Consider the following 18,325-nt stretch of genomic DNA (forward strand, 5'->3'; position numbering starts at 1 on the left):
TTAGTCCAAGAAAATAGCAGACATATTTTTAAAATCCCACTGAAAAATGTCAATCAGGACCAGAACTGATTTGACTGAGTTGAACAAACACACAAGGGTGAGTTGCTAAGAGAAAAAACTCAGAGTCCATCTTCTATCTTATCTAAAAGAACTGATGTGTTAGATATGCCAAGTCCCTTAAGATTCAGCTTCCCTTCTGGGTGTTGGAAGTGGTCATCCTTACCTTATGAGGTTATTCTGATAGTCAAATCTTATATTACACTCAGTGTCTACAACAGTAGACATGGTCCCTGCAGAGCAATGCATTTCTCTGTTACCCACACTGAAGCTGCCTCTACTTCTGGCCATCTTGACCCCGTGTGCAAAATGACAGCCCCACCCCCACGGAGCGCAGGGGGAAGTTCTCAGCCGGAGGATTCTCTGCTAGATACCTAGGGCAGAACGGCTACTGCCCAGCCATACACAGAGTTTAGTGAATAAATAGCAAGTTCCCTGCTTCTTGAATGAGACAACTCTGGGATTTATTTCATCCACAATACATCCCAAAGGTCTCCTATGGTTCTAACTCCACCCATCTGTTGTGGTAATCTGCTCTTAAACACACCCTGGTTTGACTTCCATCAATTTTCTGTCTCACTTTCTTAATTCATAACCAAAGCTTCCTGGGATTACCTCCAAAATAAACCATGGGCATGCCAATCCTTGTTCCAGGACTGAATCCAGCCTACATACCTTATCTCACAAAGTGAACAGGGCTCTTAATTGGGTTTATGATAGAGTCCAATCTACTAAAGGGGACCAGTCTGTTCTGCCTCACTCTGTTCTCTCCCTCCTGACCATTGCCTGTCACTTGTGTCATCTGCTTCTGCCCAAGCTTTCATCGCTGCCCAGTTATTGCCAATATTACCCCAAAATGCAGTCTGGTAACTCTGGTCCTTTGTATTTGAAGCCTTCGATGGTTCCCATTACCTCCATGATGATGATGATGATGATGATGATGATGATGATGATGATGATGATGATGATAATGATGATGATGATGATGATGATGATGATGATGATGATAAATCATAATTCAGAGACCATCCCCAACTGTTGCTTTCTTCAGTTTCCTCTGTAGAGACTGCAGCTCACAGAACAGATGAGCAGTCTCTGAAGATCACCTTCACCTGATACCTTTGTATGTGCCTCAGTGAGCCTTGAAACTTCTTAGACTACAGAACTAGCTCACATAGCCCCTCCTTCCTGAGAATTTCTACAACATCACAGGATGTTCCCTCCTCTGGGATTCCATAGCCACATCTACTTAAACTGGCTTAATTGTTCATCAAACATGTTTGACTATGGACCAATCATGAGCTACGCCCAGGAAAACAGGGTTGGATAAAAGTACCATAGCTCCTGCCCACCTGAAGTTTAAGTTGGGTAAAGGAACCAGACAATGTCAAAAAGTCTGTTATAGCTACAAACAGATACACACTTTAACAGTGAAGATTCCACCCTGAGAGTTGGTGAACCTCACACACACACAAAAAAAGTGATACTCTGGATGATTCTGGATCAGGAATTAGCCCTAATAAAGGTGAAGGGCTCAGCAGATGCAGAGAGAGCCCTGAGTTAGTTTGGAGGATGTAATGACTTTTTTCCAGATGATCCAAAGTTTTAAAATGGAGGCACAAGAAGTAATAGGAGGAGGAGAGACTGACTGTCATGGGGTCGTTTGGCTATACTTCTGAGATCATTGTGTCCTAACAGCCTCACTCCCTGAGACCAACATCTTCACCATCTTGGAGATATACCACCAACAGCCCTTTACACAATGGAGATTACAAGTGGAGTATATCCACTCCGAGGATGTGTTGGGTAGTCTTACATCAGCGTGACACAAGCTAGAGCTATCTGAAAATAGAAAGCCTCAGTTGAAAGAATAGCTCCATAAGATCGGGCTGTAAGCCTTTTACTAAATTACTGACTGATGAGGGTAGTCCCAGCCCATGGTGGGTGGTGCCATTCATGGGTAGGTGGTCCTGGGTTCTATAAGAAAGCAAGCTAAGCAAGCCATGAGGTACAAGCCAGTAAGCCACGGTCCTTCATGGTCTCTGCATCAGCTCCTGCCTTTAGGTTCCTGTCCTGTGTGAGTTCCTGCCCCCACTTCCCTCAGTGGTAGACTGTTACCTCAAGTGTAAAGGTGAAAATAAACCTTTCCTCCTCAGGCTGCCTTGGTCATGGTTCTTCAGCACAGCAAGCGTGACCCCAGCTAGGACAGTGGATATTGGTATTGGGGCTCAGGAAGAGTAAATGTCACCCACGATCTCAAGGATAGGAGCTGTCTAACCTGAAACAGGCACTTGCTGAGAAATTGGACCTCTTAAACTGCACACGGTAGCTCCTGTCTCGTCTTTTAAGACAGCACAAATGGCCTTTTTTTTAAGAATCAGAATTTATTATGTGATGGACACGATGGGATTGCATCTGTAGTTTTTGTTATCTTTTGAGACAGGGTCTCACTATGTTGCCCCAACCACCCTGGAACTCACTGTGTAGACCCGACTACCTCCAGATTCACAGAGTCTCTGCCTCCCGAGTGCTGGAATTCTGGAATTAAAGGGATTGCATCTTCATGTCTGGCAATTTTAAATTCATGTTTAGGCTTTTTGAGACAGGGTTTCTTTACTACCTCAGCTTCCTTACTACAGATGTGTCACCAAACACTGCTGGGGAAAGTACACTTTTTTTTTTTCCTGTAAGCTTGCAAAACAAAAGGCAGGCGGGGTGGGGGAGCTTGGGTGTGTTTGTGTGTGTGTGTGTGTGTGTAGAAGAGAGGGAGGGAGGGAGGGAGGGAGGGAGGGAGGGAGAGAGAGAGAGAGAGAGAGAGAGAGAGAGAGAGAGAGAGAGAGAGAGAGAGCTGGCCAGGAGGTACTTGGTCTTGTGGAGGTCCCATCAGGAAACAAAGCTGTTCTGGGAGCCTTTTTGCTAGAAAAAGTATTGATTCTGAGAACTAACTGTCATAAGGAAGCCACAGAAGTCCAGGAAGAGCATCCCTGGTGACAAGGGGGTCCAGGGAGAAAAGACTGGACCTAGCTCTTTGGAGCCTTGCTTGAGATGGACCTTTAACTTCCCGCACCTCTCTGCAGCTCCACTTAGAACCAGCAGATGGGAAACAGCCCAATTTCCCAGATATCCCTCCCACCCTGCCTACCCGCGGGAGAAGAGGCAACCTTGTCTCACAGCAGCATCCTCCAGGCCCAGACATTCCTCTCTGTCCATTTCAAGGCGCCAGAGTCTGTGCCGTATATACCCAAGTATTTGGCCCACAAGAGGGGTTGGGTTATCCAGCCGGGCGCTCCTGGTGTGTTTGTATTCAAGAGTCTTGGGAAAATCCGTTTTAAAGGTTGAGACAAATAGCTTGATTTAGGACCAGTACAAAAGGTGAACTTGAGATTTGGTTTGGAGTAAGTAGGAGGAAATATGAGAGAGGGGGTGGGGCGTAGGGCGCGGCTCCTCTGAGGATTACGGCGGAGGCGGTGGACCGCGGCTCCGCTCACAGAGGTTGCAGCCATTGCACTGAAGAGCATCCCACATTCAACAGGAGGAACCCGTGGGAGAGCAGCCCCTACCCCCTTCACAACCGCAGTCTGTGCGTCCCGCGGACCCTCGCGCGCCATGGCCAAGGAAGGCGTGGAGAAAGCGGAGGAGACCGAACAGATGATCGAGAAGGAGACCAGCAAGGAGCCTGCTGAGGGCGGCGATGGCTCCCACCGCCTCGGGGATGCCCAGGAGATGCGCGCTGTGGTGCTGGCCGGCTTCGGCGGGCTCAATAAGCTGAGGCTCTCTAGAAAGACCATGCCCGAGCCACAGGACGGCGAGCTCAAGATCCGCGTCAAAGCCTGGTCCAGTATCCAAGAGTTTTTGCTTTTTCTCTTTTTACGCGCTGGGCGCACCAGCAGTGGGTGGGAGAGCCTAGATTGGAGATGCTGCCCAGGTACCCAGCACCCACAGTCAGCGAGCACCCTCTCTGCAGTCATACTTGGCTCTCAGAACCTCCCTGGTAGCCCAAGCCTTGGGAGCCTGGGGAGGATGCTCAGAGGTGGACCTTCTCCCCACACCAGATGTAGGGTGACAGGAAGGATAGTGACACCTAAGACTTGAGGTCTGGAAAATTGCCTTGTGCCCTCATGTAGGACAACTCATCTGCTAACACTGGGAGGGACATAAGGGAGGGACTTGATCGTTAGCGTGGTTTAAAAAAAAACTAGCAATCGCCGTGTATACACGTAGTTCCCGGTGCTAGTTTTCGTTTACATTCTTTCTTTTTTTCTGGAGTTTTACATGTAGGATCCGGTTTAATACTTTCTGAGACCCAGTAAGTGAGGTGTCCAGCTTTAGAGATGAGAAAACGGAGGCTCGGGGAGAATAAATGATCTGCCAGGCTCACTCAGCTGCCAGTAAGTGGTCTGGCTGCCACTTGATACTTGATCTCCCTTTTCACCTCTGTGCTTCCAGATGGGGCTGAGGACAGGGTGCATTCCCTTGTAGATCTCCTTCCCCTTACTTAAGGTGAGGGAAGGAACTGAGAATCAAGAGGGTTAAATCCTCTCAGCCTCTAGGCTGGGTGAAAGGTGAGGCCAGGGATTACCCTTCCTCCCCTATTACACCTTCTGCTTTCCTGGTGGCTGGGAAAGCCTCATCCTGTTCCATCCTGTTCCATCCTGTTCCATAGGAACTCCTGTGCTGGCCCCAGAAGGAGCCCACACTCTAAGAGGTTCCTCTATTCCCGTTTCTCCTGGGGAAACCAGCAGAGATATCCCAGCTTGTAAGCAAGAACGCTTGTCTCTGCCTCGGGGGCGCTGTACTGCTATAACCCTGAAGTCTAGTGGGGTGCCGACTGGTGGAGCTGCTCGCTGGACTCACCATTCTGTAGTAACCATGAGTCTTACTAGGGTTGTTGGCTGGATCTCCTCAGCCCCTGGCGTTTCTACTTCTTAGAAATAGCAGCATATTCAAACCTGCTGAGGACAGGCAGACCAGGAAAGAAAATCTACATCCTGATCTGAAGGCAGGGAAAAAAAGCAAAGAGCTCCTGTTGGCCCCTGCACCACCTCGACAGCAGCTGGGTTTTATTTGCCAGATTAGGAGGCAGCTGGTGAGAGCAGCCAGCCGTGATCCGTGGTTAGTTCTTCATATCTGAAACTGGTCCTTCTTCACATTAGACGGTGCCCTGAGGTTTCTGGGGGTGAGCGGAAGATTTCTGGGTGAGAGAAGCACTTAGGCAATCTGGGGACCCTGTACTGTTCTTTTCCTTAACTCTTAGGAAGCCCGAGGTGATTGATCCCAGCAGGTAAAGGTTTTACTCACCCCTTTCACCAATAAATCACCATCATCTAACACGGTTGGCACACTGCATGTTCTAAGTAAGGATTGGGGGGGAGGTTCTGGGGGCCGGGAGTTGTAGGTCGTCATTTTTTCTTATTTGTTGATAGGAGACCATCGGCCTAATATAATTACTATGTATGAGTAATTATAACCTCATCAAAAATATTATGCACCTATGTGTACACATGAGTGGTGCGTATGTGTGTGTTGGGGCGGGGAGACAGAGACAGACAGAGAGAGGGAGGGGACTTACGAACTTTCACACGGAAGACGGAGGTCTAAGACTCTTGAGGACATACCGTGAGAATAACCGTTAGGGCCACAACTTCCAATAAATAAATAAGTAAATAAATAAATAAGAAAGAAAGATGATCTTTGTCCATAATACAAATCAGTCTGTATTCTTAGCTTCTGCATTTTGTAGCCTCACACTAACTGCTAGAAAATGCCTCTATGAGCGGGGATGTTTTGAAATCATTTCAAGATAAAAGTGAGGAGGCAAGGAGGTGATTTTCAAAGCCTGGCAGACAAGCTCTTGAATGGAGCCTAAAAACATGCACACACACACACATACACACACACACACACACACACACACACACACACACACCTACCTCTATGCAGAAGCCCTGTTTATTCAAAAAACCACACAGACCTGATCTGCACTAGTAACATAGTACAGCAGTGAGCTTGAATTGAGTTTTTCTTTCACTGAGAAGCGGGAATTAATCAGTTTGCAAGACAGCATAGGAATGCCATGTGGAGATGGCCCACTGGGCCTGTCATCCTCCACTGGGCTGGGATTGGCTGCTCAAAGAGTCCCATTGATTATAAGTTTCTGCCTTGAGAGGCAACACGACTCGTTCCACGTTTTTATGAATCAGCTGGGGCTTTGTGGAGGAAGCTCCTCCTTTTATCTGCTCTCTGTTTTCAATGGAAGCCTTTTATTATCAAATAGGATGTCTTTTTTGCTTGGAAACAAAGCACAGCACATCTGAACTACTGTTAGACCTAGGGCAAGGGTTCAAGTTAGTGACTGTAATTAGAAAAGTGGATAAAAAGAAGCAGGAGAAGGGGTATTTTCTCTCATTTACCCTCTAATTTGTGGATTGATTGGGCAGGTATTTCCCGTATAGAACGTATAGAACAAATTGAGTATTGGGGACATTGGGTGACTTGTCAAAAACATCTCACAACCAGTAGTTAGGATGTGTATTTGCATGTGCATGGGGGTGGGGGTGCCTTCTACTCCTTCCCTCTTATTCTACTTTGTAACACCTAGAAACATCACAGATGTGGTTTGCCTCTCTAGACTGACCTGTGGTTTCATCCATTGTTGCTCTAATCCATATGGACCCATTGTGCTTAGGAATACCCCAGGGGACCTCATTAGTTATTCTCAGAGTAATATGGTTTCTCTGGAAATTATATCTGTGTTCAAGTGCAGCTCAGAAAGAGCCTCTGCTTGCTTGGTGCTGTAGGGTTGAAAGGACAGAGGGCTCTACCCTCTAAAAATAATGTCAGCTGATGGGAAACCCATTTCACAAATTCTGCATTGAATGAGCTATATAACAGTAGGTTTAAGGGCCCAAGTAGCAAATAGATAAGTGTGTGTATCAGAGAGAGAAATAGAGATAGATAGATAGATAGATAGATAGATAGATAGATAGATAGATAGGTAGGTAGATAGATAAATGGATGGATGGATGGATGGATGGATGGATGGATGGATGGATGGATAGAATAGATGGATGGATGGATGGATGGGATGGATGGATGGATGGATGGATGGATGGATGGATAGGATAGGATAGATGGATGGATGGATGGATGGATGGATGGATGGATAGGATAGATGGATGGATGGATAGGATGGATAGATAGATAGATAGATAGATAGATAGATAGATGATAGATAGAGAGTGTTATGATGTGTGTGTGTGTGTGTGTGTGTGTGTGTCCTTTGAGAAAAGGTGGACTTAGGTATGTGCTTGAGCCTCAGTTCTTGCTTCTGTGTGACCTTGGTGGCCTTGCCTCACTTTCTCCAATCTTTTGAGGTTCTTCCATTAAACTTGGACAGTGTGAAGACCCATGGTATCAAGAGGACAGACTTGAGTTCTAACTTGTCCCCTTCCTTGCTAACTGGATACCATGGACCAGGCTCCTTGCCCCAGAGACTAGTAAAGAAAGACTCTGGGAAGCAGTTTATTAAGGGAGAAGAGAGCAATGCAAATAGGCCAGGGAGAGAGCTAAGCAAGGGTATGGTCTCCATTGGATCCCTCTGCGGTCAGTTCATCGTAAGAGCAAGAGACTGTGTAAGCCTTTTCACCACTGACTGGGCTTCGAAGGGGAGCACAGGCGCTCGTAAGCAGGGGTAGGTTTTCATACAGCAGGGCACAGTTTTCTGGGGAATTATAGGTAGCCAATATCCCCAGAGGGATCTAGATGAAGTACACTCTCACTCTTCAGTTGGCCTTGCTGATTAGCTACACTGAACCTCAGTGGACTAGTCTGTGAAATGGGGAAAATGGCAATGCCTCTTTTACTAGTACCGTATTGGAGTTAAAATGAGGTAAGACACGTGAGTCCTTTATGTACAACTAATGGTAAATAAATGACTTACTATCTAAATGATTATCTTTCATTACCATCACTGCCTTATAGAGTCTTATCATTCAAGCTCGAGTGGTTTTGGAAGGGAAATGATTGATAATTACACCGGGATAGCAGGGGCAAACTGGAAGGCTCCTAGACAAACCGGGTGGTGTGGTTCCCCTACTTGATAAGGGTCTGATGACCTGTGATCTTGTTGCTGTCATATATTTTGAACACGAGCTGGTAAGGTTTGAGGCTGGCTGAAGGTCTCCGGGTTAGGCTGTAGGAATGTATTTAAGTGGCCATTAACAAGACTTGTCTAGCTTGTGGCTCAGTTTGGCTTGTGGTGAAAAAGTCACTAATGGATAGGGGACATTTATTTTCCCAGAGTGATTTACAGCGAGAAGCCATATGAAACTGCTGGAAGGAGACCAATTGGATGAAAAGTGATTCAGGCTACTCATGGCCCCATTGGCTGATCTAAAAATGGGCCGAGGGCAGGCCACACCAGAAGCAAGCCAGCAGATAGGTCGAATTCTAATATGTCATGAGGGTATGTAGGTGATGGGGAAAGAATGTCCACTTGCTGAAAAGTTGTTATGAGCGAGAAATTGAATAAATGCATCTATAGATCCACAAGGTCAGTGTCACTAACTCTGTTCTAAGAAAGACTTGTCAGGACTTCAGACTTTCAAGTGGAAGACAGATACAAATAAAACAACAACAGCAAAAACCCGGACCATATTGTTCCTGGATTCCTTCCATTTGAGAAGCAGAGACTAGGAAACCATAATGTTAAAGACAAGGAATGAGAGAGCACAGAGAGGCAGGCAGACCCAGTGATGGGTAATGCAGAGAGAGCACTGTGGATGATTTTTATCCATTCCACATAGATCCAACAAGACTCAAAATTGTATAACGTCCGCCCCCGAGATATCCATTTGTATTTGTATCACTTTCCTCTGCACCTCTGAGGTATAAAATACCTTGAGGATAAAGTTACTGAGACTGTTGATAAAGAACATTTGTGCTCATTAAATCTTCAAACCACTCAGGGTAGTAGAATTTTTTTTTTCCTTTGCTTCTATCAACGGGCCACATTGCAAACTCCTGAATAAGACAACTCGAAGAGGAGATGTTCTAAATCAGCACAGCATAAAAGTATCATTAATGAGGTTGATGGGATAAAGTATGTCATGGCCAGTAATGTGCTGTGAATTTGTTCAAGTAAGCAAGCAGTTGCAGTCTGGGAGGCTCAATAACACTGCTGCTCGTAAAATTGAGAGATTGTGCCCAGAACTCCCAGTGCCCAACTTGAAAGGTGCTCTGGCATGGAAATTGGGCTACAGTGTTCTGGGTTCCTCTGTGTTGAATGAAGGGAGTGGGATTTGACATAAAAGAGTGGCCATGTGCCTCTGTGATGACTCATAATTAAGAGGTCTTTGTCAATGAGCAGACCCGGCTGCCAGCTCTCCTCTGCTGAAGCTCTCGCTTCCTTATCACCTAATATCCTTGCTAATGAGTGCTGGGGGCAGAGACGGCTCCTGTTTGTCCAGTAAAAAGATGAAAATTCTTTGTTTTGTTTTGTCTTGAGACAAGGTCTCAGTAGGCATTGCTGGCTGGCTTAGAACTTGCAGTCCCCCTGCTTCAGCCCTCCAATGTTGGAATCCGTGTCATCTTACTAGTTTAGATATCCCAGCACCTTGACCAGGAAGGAACACAAAATCAGCACTATCTTTTTCTCACCACTGAGACCAAGTGCCTGACCAGAGCAACTTCAAGGAAGAAAGGTTTATTTTGGCTCACAGTTTGGAAAAACACAGTCCATCACGGCAGACAAGGCATGGTGGCTGGAGAGGCTCAGTCCATGGTGATAGGAGCTTGCAGCTGCTGCTGGCTTTCATAGTAGCAGATCAGGAAGCACAGAGATTAGAAATGAGGTCAGGTTATAGTCTTAAAGGCCAACACTGGTTTCAGTAACCCACCTCAAACAGCCATGCATGGGCCCCAAAGCTTCCACAATTTCCCAAAAATAGTCCCATTATCTTGAGACTATATATTTAAACATGTGAACTAGGGAGACATTAAAGGGCTAACCTGTAACACAATGGCTCTTCTATCACATTTAACCCCATTATTTTAACTATAGGGAGCCATCTTGTCTCCTTGAGACTATTTTAATCTTGATCCATTCCATCCTTTCTCCTCCTTCTTCTCTCAAAAACACATATGTTCCTCTCTTCCTCCAACTTTTTCCATTATGACAAAACCAGCAATGGCCATCAAAGCATAACCTCAATAACAGAAGCAGTAGCTGGAAAAATTTATAGTGGATGGACAAGACTGAGGAATTAAAATCTGTAGTCATATTTTATGTGGAGCAGGATTCATCCAAGTGGAAATAGTTTCACTAAAAATAAAAACAGCGTCAATTTCAATTAGCTTAACAATGCCATTTAGAACTTTTTTAATTTGCTGCAAGTCACTAATGTCATAATTGTGATTACATTCTGGTATCAGGTATGTCCTTAAACTTTCTTAGAGTCAATATTATGGGATTACAAGCAGTGCAAGATCAAGAGAAATAACAAAGGATGCGTCTCAGTGATAGAGCCTTTGGATAGCAGTGGTGAAGCTCCGGGTTTAAAGGAGAAATTATCAGTTCATTCATTCACCCCTTAGAAAGTATACCCAGAGATGGTTGGTCAACCCTCTGGTAGGAAAGCAAACTGGGCAAGAATCTGTTTTGCCCATAGAAAGTACCTGGACTTTGGTTACAGGCAGCCTAGATTTAGTATCTTAATTTCTTTTTTGTTAGTCAGCTGACATGTACTAGGTTCCCATAGACAGCACCCAGAGCTCAATTAGAGAGACACGAGTCAGAAACCAAAGGTACTTCATGATGGGCACAGGGAATGATGGCTGACAGTCATGGCCACCACGTCCTCCTCTGGAAGCATCCATGTGGGATCAAAGTGCATTAGGCACATCACTTTTTAATTTTATCCTCCCCGCTCTGGAAGAATGATAAGCCAGGAATTAACAACCATGTTTTTCAGGAGAACAAACTAGGAGTTAGAAGTTAGGTAGAAATATTGGGAAATTCTTGTGGATTTGGGTTCTAATCCTAACTCTACCCCACTGTGGTTGATTGGTCCTAAGCAAATAGCACTTGTAAGTCATCCTAGTAACTGTGCCTGATGTTGGGCATTATTATGATTGGAAGAGTCTGTGAAAACCCTCATTTTAAGTTAATTTTCTCATTGTTGAGATAAAATACCTAAAGACAAGCAAATTAAGGAAGGAATGTGTTTTTTCTGGCTCACAGTTTGAAGGGACACCTTTCATCCTGATGGGGAGGGAATGCATGGTAGTGGGATCAGGAGGCCAGTTGCTCATGCTGCGTTGGCAGTAAGTAAAGAGAGAATGAATTAAGGTTGTGATATATATATATATATATATAAAACCTTAAGACTCATCCCAACTTCCCACCCATTTTTCGCCTACAAGCCTCCACCTCCTGAAGGCTCTACAACTCTCCCACACAGCACTACCAGCATGGACCAAGTGCTCAAACACATGGACCTTTGGGGATACATTTCATAATTAAACTACAGCAGCTCCCCCAAATACCTTGCCCATAATAGGTCCTCAATAAAGGCCATTTTCCTTTCTGCGACTCTCAGGTTTGGATTGACATGTCTTGATTCTGAACCACGTTGGCAGCAAGGAGCAGGAAATTGGCTTTTGTTTCTTATTCCTAGGGTTGCAGGTAGACTTATTCTATTCTCTATAATATTGTTCAATGGCTGACATTACACCAGCCCTTGCATAGCATCCATGGATCATGGCATGGATTCTCTGACAGTTGAGTGTGCACGGATAACCAGCATTCAGTGTTTGTTTCACTGTAGTTCAAAGGATTGCAAATCCCATGACCTTTGGAACGATCAGTGACACCCAATGCTAACAACAAAGCTCACCCAGGCACAGGAATTTGTACCTCCAAGTTCCTAGCACTTCTCTTTCCTAAGATGAATCCTTTTGACATCTTGGCATTTGTCGTAGAAGAAAAAGTTTAATTAGAGCCAGAAGAGACTCTTCATGGGAAAGGGCAGCAGGCATGTAATCTGAAATTAGTTCCTCTGTGTGTGATCTCATACAGGAAATTGGCTGGAGTCATGGCAATGAAATGAGTGAGTTTTATGTTTGAAGGCTCCGGAGATGGCATTGAGGCTGCCGTGGATAGCGCTGCTCCGTCTTTGAATGTGATATTTTCTTCATAAGAGCATGCAGTCAGCTTCCGCCTTTAATCTTCTTTTGCCAGTGACCCCTGACTCTCCGTCATCTCGTCTCATCTTCGGCACTGGCTGGGAGCAGGCATGCCAAATGGTACTTTCCCCAACAAGACCCTGTTAGCATGCTAGAGCATCAGGTCTTGCTACTCTCAACTTCTCTAAATGAATGTGGTCCCCAGAGCTCAATGTGAGATAATTATCCCCTATGCAAGGAAGCATAATGATTCATATCTTAAAATGGCACCGTGTGCAAGCCTTGGGCTGTAAAATACTCTATTTGAAGTGAAGTGGGCCGGGATGTAAGCCGTGTGTCTGATCATCTTAGAAACTTGTACAACTATGGGATGAAGCCTCAGTTTGTTCATATGCGATATGGGCATAACAGTACCAGTGGGATAAGGTTTGTTTATAAGGATGAAAATAGGTAATGGCAACTTTGGGGATGGTTCATTTGGTAAAGGGCTTGCAAGCCCAAGTATAAAAACCTGAAATCAGTCCCCAGCTCCCATATAAAAAGCCAAGTATTGTGGTATATGCTTGTAATGGCTCAAGTAGAGACAGGTAGATCTCAAGACTCAGTGGCCAACCACTGTAGCCTATTTGATGAGCCCAAAGTCCTAGTGAGAGACTGTCTCTAACAACAAGACAACAAAACAACACAAAAACAAGAAATGAAGTGGAGAACGTCTAGGAATTGATAACCCAGGTTGACTTCTGGTTTCCTCTCACAGAAGCACAGATATGGATATTTATCCACACATGTGCTCATACATGCTCTCACACCAACACCCATCATACATATGTAAACAGAAAGGTAGTGGACTGTCGTGCGCCCATGCTTCCCGCCGCTAGGAACAGGCATGCAACAAACAAACAGCTTCTTCTGCGGAATAACCTTTATTGAACAGCACTTTGAGCAGGGACTTCTTGAGCAGGAAACTTCTCTCTGGGCCGGGGGCTCCCTACCGAGTTCTACTATCTAGACGACCTCTCACACGCAGTCCCCCACGAGCAATCTTTCTGTCCAGTCTCTGTCCACGCGAGACCTCCCGCAATCTATTTTACCGAGTCTCTCTCCACGTGACACCTCTCCGCCATCCCTCTACGTGGAGTCTCTCGCAATCTCCCCACCTCTCCTTCCTCTCCTTCCTCCTCACGTGGGGGAGAAAATGCACTGCTATACATGCCTAGGAGACTCGTGTTGCTACCTGATTGGTGCATCCTCCTGTAGCTCAATCACGTGCCCCGGGGGTGGGCTGTGACTTATGTGGTGCATGCGCATTAAGTCTCTTGGCTGGGCAAGAGCTCTGTTTGCTGAGTTCTCGACAGGAAGCCGGCACCATGTTTGGGTGCAGCACAAACGGCTCCCTACAGTGGACATAAAGTACCTAGCAGTGATATTGGTATACTAAATGTTTGTTGAATTAATGATTTCTGTGGCACATATTCTGTGTCCAGAAGATATTACTGGTGTGTAAGAGATGCAAAGAAATATATTGGAAGGTCCCTGGTACTCCAAAAAACATCTTCCTGTGTGTAGTGTGAGGGACAGAACCTGGGACCTTATGCATACTTGGCAAGGACTTTATCATTGAGTTGCTTCCCTAGCCCCTCCCTCATAAGGTTTCTGGAAGGATCCCACCGTTCAGCCCTGATATGTCTCCTTCAAAAGTTTGCAATACCCCAAGATCTAGAGAAGCCTTGGAATGATACACCAAGACTGATTCCTGAAGGAGGAGCAGAAGAAGTAGGACCCAGATATACTGTGCTCCTTTTGTGTGCCGGGACCTAAACCAAACTAAGGAACCTTCAAGAGGGACCAGCAGCCTGTTCCTCCCTGACCTCTGCCTTTGTCACTTTTCTGCTGACCATGTGACAGGTCCCTGCTCTAGCTAGCTCCTACAGTGACTCTCCATCTTGAGGCTGACAAGGATTTTGGCCTCTAGCCTTGGCTGCCTTCTACAGGTTTTAGTAAAGCCTCCACAGAGCAAAGGTCTTTTTCTTCTGATTCTCATGTAGCTAGGAAAGAATTTGATTGGTCATTGCTTGGCAGTGTTTAGATGTCTCTCACTCTCTCCCCCAAGTCCCCAAAGAAATAAAGAACTTAGAGTGTAATTGTCTTGTTCTCTCCTACACTGGCCTAAAATAATACAACTGTGTGATTAACAGCCCACTTGAAATGTGTGGGGGGGGGAAGGACTGGCACACAGACATGCTTGTGTGAGTGTGTGTGTACCCTGTATGTGAGTGTATTGTGTGTGGAGGATTAAATACTCTAAAAATCAATAGAAATACACCAAAATCAACGGTGATTAAATGATATAGGTAAGAACTGCATATATATATGGAGAGAGAGAGAAAGAGAGAGAGAGAGAGAGAGAGAGAGAGAGAGAGAGAGAGAGAGAGAGAGAGAGAGTAAAGATACTCAACTGAAACAGGTTGTACTGAGGCATTTAGGGTATGAATGTGTGTGTGTAGCTAATTTTTAAGAAGAGGCTATGAATTTGAAAAAGAGCATGGAAGGGCACATGGGAGGATTTGGCAGGAGGAAATGGAAGGGGAAATGATGTAATTACCTTATAATCTCAAAAAATAAAAGTTTCTTCTTAAAGAGAAAGAAAAGCACACACTGGGCTGATTATAATGGCAGCCATCTCTATGCACAGACAGTTTCTCTCCATTCCTCCCCCTCTCCTCTCTTCCCTCTGTTTTCTGAGTCAAAATGCCACTGGGTTGCAAAGACTGGCCTTGAACTCACCAGGTGGCCTAGCCTGGCTTCACACTCATAGTACTTACCTCCTGAGTATAGGTGTCCTTGGTACATGCCACCTACTCAGTAAGGAGAGACACTCATCCAGAAAAGATTAGAGACTGGAGCAAGGACTGGAACCATGGCCTGTTCATTCCCTTTTAGGATCTTAGATTTCTTATTCCAAAGTTATTAAATGATATAGACTAAAGTCTACCTGTTTAATAATCCTGGAAATTCTAATACCGCCAAGGAACAATTATAGACCAAGTGTGCCCTGTGTTAATATAGACATTCAATGGGCATTCACAGGATAGATAAATAAAAGACTGATCCCGCAGGTAATAATTAAAGCTATTGTAACATAGCAAGTAGCCACCCAGGACAGATGTAGCCTTAAGTTTCCCTCCCTCGTCAATAAGAACCCTGCATCTATCTAGCAGATCTGCAGCTGGTGGGGCTTTAACTAAGGACCGGATGAACCCCAGAGGAAATAAATTTTCAGAGAGTTTTATTTCTTCTTAACACAGCGTGTGATTGTGGAACCTAGAGTTACTTCCCTGACCCCTAATAACTACCTTCTTTGGGCTGGGAAATGCGGGGCTCTGAGCTCTGAGGATACTCTGTAATTTTCTCCCTATTGACCTCTGTCTCCACCAAGTGCTGGAGGCCGGGGTTGTCTGAGAGAGCCTGGGGGCCTTCTCTGATAACTGTTATTCTGGGAGCACTCACTCAGATGTCCCTCAAAGCCTGTGTATCAGCAACAGAATTTGGTAAGAAACTGTATTTCCATGACTCTGTCCCCATCTTTCTCTGTTACACACGAACCCCCAGTACCCGCTCCTCAATATTCAAATCGTCAGAAGTGTTTTCCACAGGCTGTTGCATAGTTGCTCAAAATATAGCTGTCCAATTTTACCCTTTAATTATGACCCCTTTCTGTCCATCTTTTGGCCTCCATCACCCTTGAAGCATCCATATTATATATGTTGTGTCCCCTGTACCTAGAGTCATATTCTCAAGGTTTGAAGATAACATAGGGATGTTATCATTTCCTTTATAATCATCATCATCATCATCATCATCATCATCATCATCATCATCATCATCATTCCATTGTTCATATCATAATAACCCTCATGGAAGCCTTCTTTTGTGCTATGGGCACTATTCTAGGATTCATGAAGCCATATCTAATATACCAGATGAAGAAATGGAATCAGAGAGGTGAGTTAATTTGATCAAGATCTGAGGTAAGGATGTAGCTTAGGTCAATGGTAGAATGTTTTCTCAGCGTGTGCAAAACCCGGAGTTTGAACCTCAGCGCCACTAAAGAAGTAAACAATAACCACCCAGATAGAAGACAGAGCTTAGATTTGAGCCAGGCCCACATTGATACATTATAGCTGTCTCTCCATCCACGCCTAGATTCTCCCACCTCCTCCCCCCCCCCTTTTTTTTCTCCTCCTTAGAGGATACAGTTGTTTTTCAAGGAAATTAATGCATATTGGGCAGTGCCCGTCCCATGCAGACATTTGTATGAACTCTTGTGAGACTCTCACTACATTCTCCATAGCTCCCTCTTTCCTCCCAGAACAGTTATTCCTTGTCGTCTTTGGTGGGAGGGGGAAAAATAAAACCCAGGCCTTGCATAGGATCAAAGAGAATTGCTTTTTCATTTATCTGTGCTACCGTAGTTCAGTCAGCTAATGGAGGGTTATTAAGCCCACCGTTCTTATGATTGGTCTGAGTGATTTTGTAATTGGATTCTTTTTATCCTCCCAGCAAAACTCACTAAAATTGTTCCATTGGGGGGTTTGTCATACACTCTGACTCAGCCTTGCAGTCGGAACTGGAGAATGCCTCATGCAAGCATTGCTGTAACCTTCTGCTTCCAGAAACAGCAGCATCAGTTTGACGGACCTTCTTGATCTGACCTGGGAGACAGCCAGCACCTCTGGGACAAGAGGACCTAAATAGCAAAGTCCATTGTCACCCTCCTCCCTCCCCCAAGCTACAAGGCCTGGGTCCTCAGCCAGTGGCACTTGTTTCCTTCTTTGAGCAAGATTGCTATTACCTCCCTAGTCACATTCTTTTTTTTCTGTTCTTCAGCCTAGCTGGGCTTGTTCTCTCCTGGGTAGTTATCAAATGAAACATAATGAAAAAGCTCTATCAACCCAGCATCCTCTAGAAAACAAGAACTTGGGATCCATTAGAGAAAGGAGCTTGAGAAAGGGCTGGAAAATAGTATTTTTCTGTTGACACCCTCAAATGCCTCCTGCTTTCTTCAGAATATCTCCGTTCTCTTCCCTCCCTTCTACCCTACCTCCCTTCCTCCTCCTACCTCCCCTCTGTATGTGTGTGTGTGTGTATGTGTGTGTGTGTGTGTGTGTGTGTGTGTGTGTGTGTATCCATGTCTGATATGGATATCAGAGCTTTGCATAATGTCTTCCTCTTTTGCTCTCTACCTTATTCATTCATTCATTCATACATTCATTTATTCATTCCTTTGTTTTGAGACAGGCTCTCTTATTGAGCCTAGAGCTCCACAGTTCAGCTAGACTGACTAAGCAGCAAGCCTCATGCCACTCCTGTCCACCTCCCCAGTGCTGTATGGGTAGCTAGCCATGCTCAGTTCTCCACATGGGTGCTAGGGATCTGAGAGAGGCACTCATGTCTGAGCAGCAAGCTCTTTACCAACTGAGCCACCTCCCTGGCTCCTCTGTCAGATTCTCAACTCTGTCCTTGCGTTCTGGTCCTTTATATGTATCTTTGCTTACCTTTCTCCTTCCACTTTCCAGAGGTGAATCTTTGCTCTTCCCAACACACTTCAATCCAGCAAGTCTTTGATTTACCTGGTTCTCCCTCTCCCTGTTACACATGTGTACAGCCTAAGCTGACACCCAGGCAGAGTTGGGTGTGTGTGTGGGGGAGGGGGATAAGGTGAAAGAAAGAGAAGGGAAAAGCTCAAAACTCTTGGATGGTTTCTTGTTTGAGTCTCCAATGGAAAAATCACTGTTTGCCAGCCTTTGATGTGCCCTGTACTAAGCATGTTTCAAAGACAGACTTCTGGAGTTGATAATTATCTATGGGGAAGGTAGAAGCATCATGATCCTGCTACCATCTCCTTTTGAAGCTAATGACACTTAAATATTAATGAAACAACACTTGAAGTTCGGTTCCTTAATGCTATGGTTTGGATTTGAAATAGCCCATACACATAAACATACACACATAGGCTCATGTGTTGAGCATTTGGTCCTTAACTGCTGGCACTATTTTGGGATTTTTTTTTTTTTTGGAAGTTCTA

The 18,325-nt window shown here is 45.1% G+C and overlaps 1 protein-coding gene across 1 annotated transcript in view; it reads left to right on the top strand.

Moving 5' to 3' along the window:
• The first annotated feature begins 3,651 nt into the window (after window positions 1-3,651).
• VAT1L (vesicle amine transport 1 like) overlaps window positions 3,652-18,325 on the top strand; it is a 152,792-nt gene continuing 138,118 nt past the window's right edge. Inside the window, exon 1 of the mRNA XM_080936675.1 lies at window positions 3,652-3,890. Within this exon, the coding sequence (XP_080792801.1) occupies window positions 3,664-3,890 (227 nt within the window). The 5' untranslated portion in view covers window positions 3,652-3,663. The remainder of the gene's footprint in view (window positions 3,891-18,325) is intronic.

Source organism: Micromys minutus (genome assembly GCF_963924665.1).
Source record: "Micromys minutus genome assembly, chromosome: 24".
NCBI classification, from domain to species: Eukaryota; Metazoa; Chordata; class Mammalia; order Rodentia; family Muridae; genus Micromys; species Micromys minutus.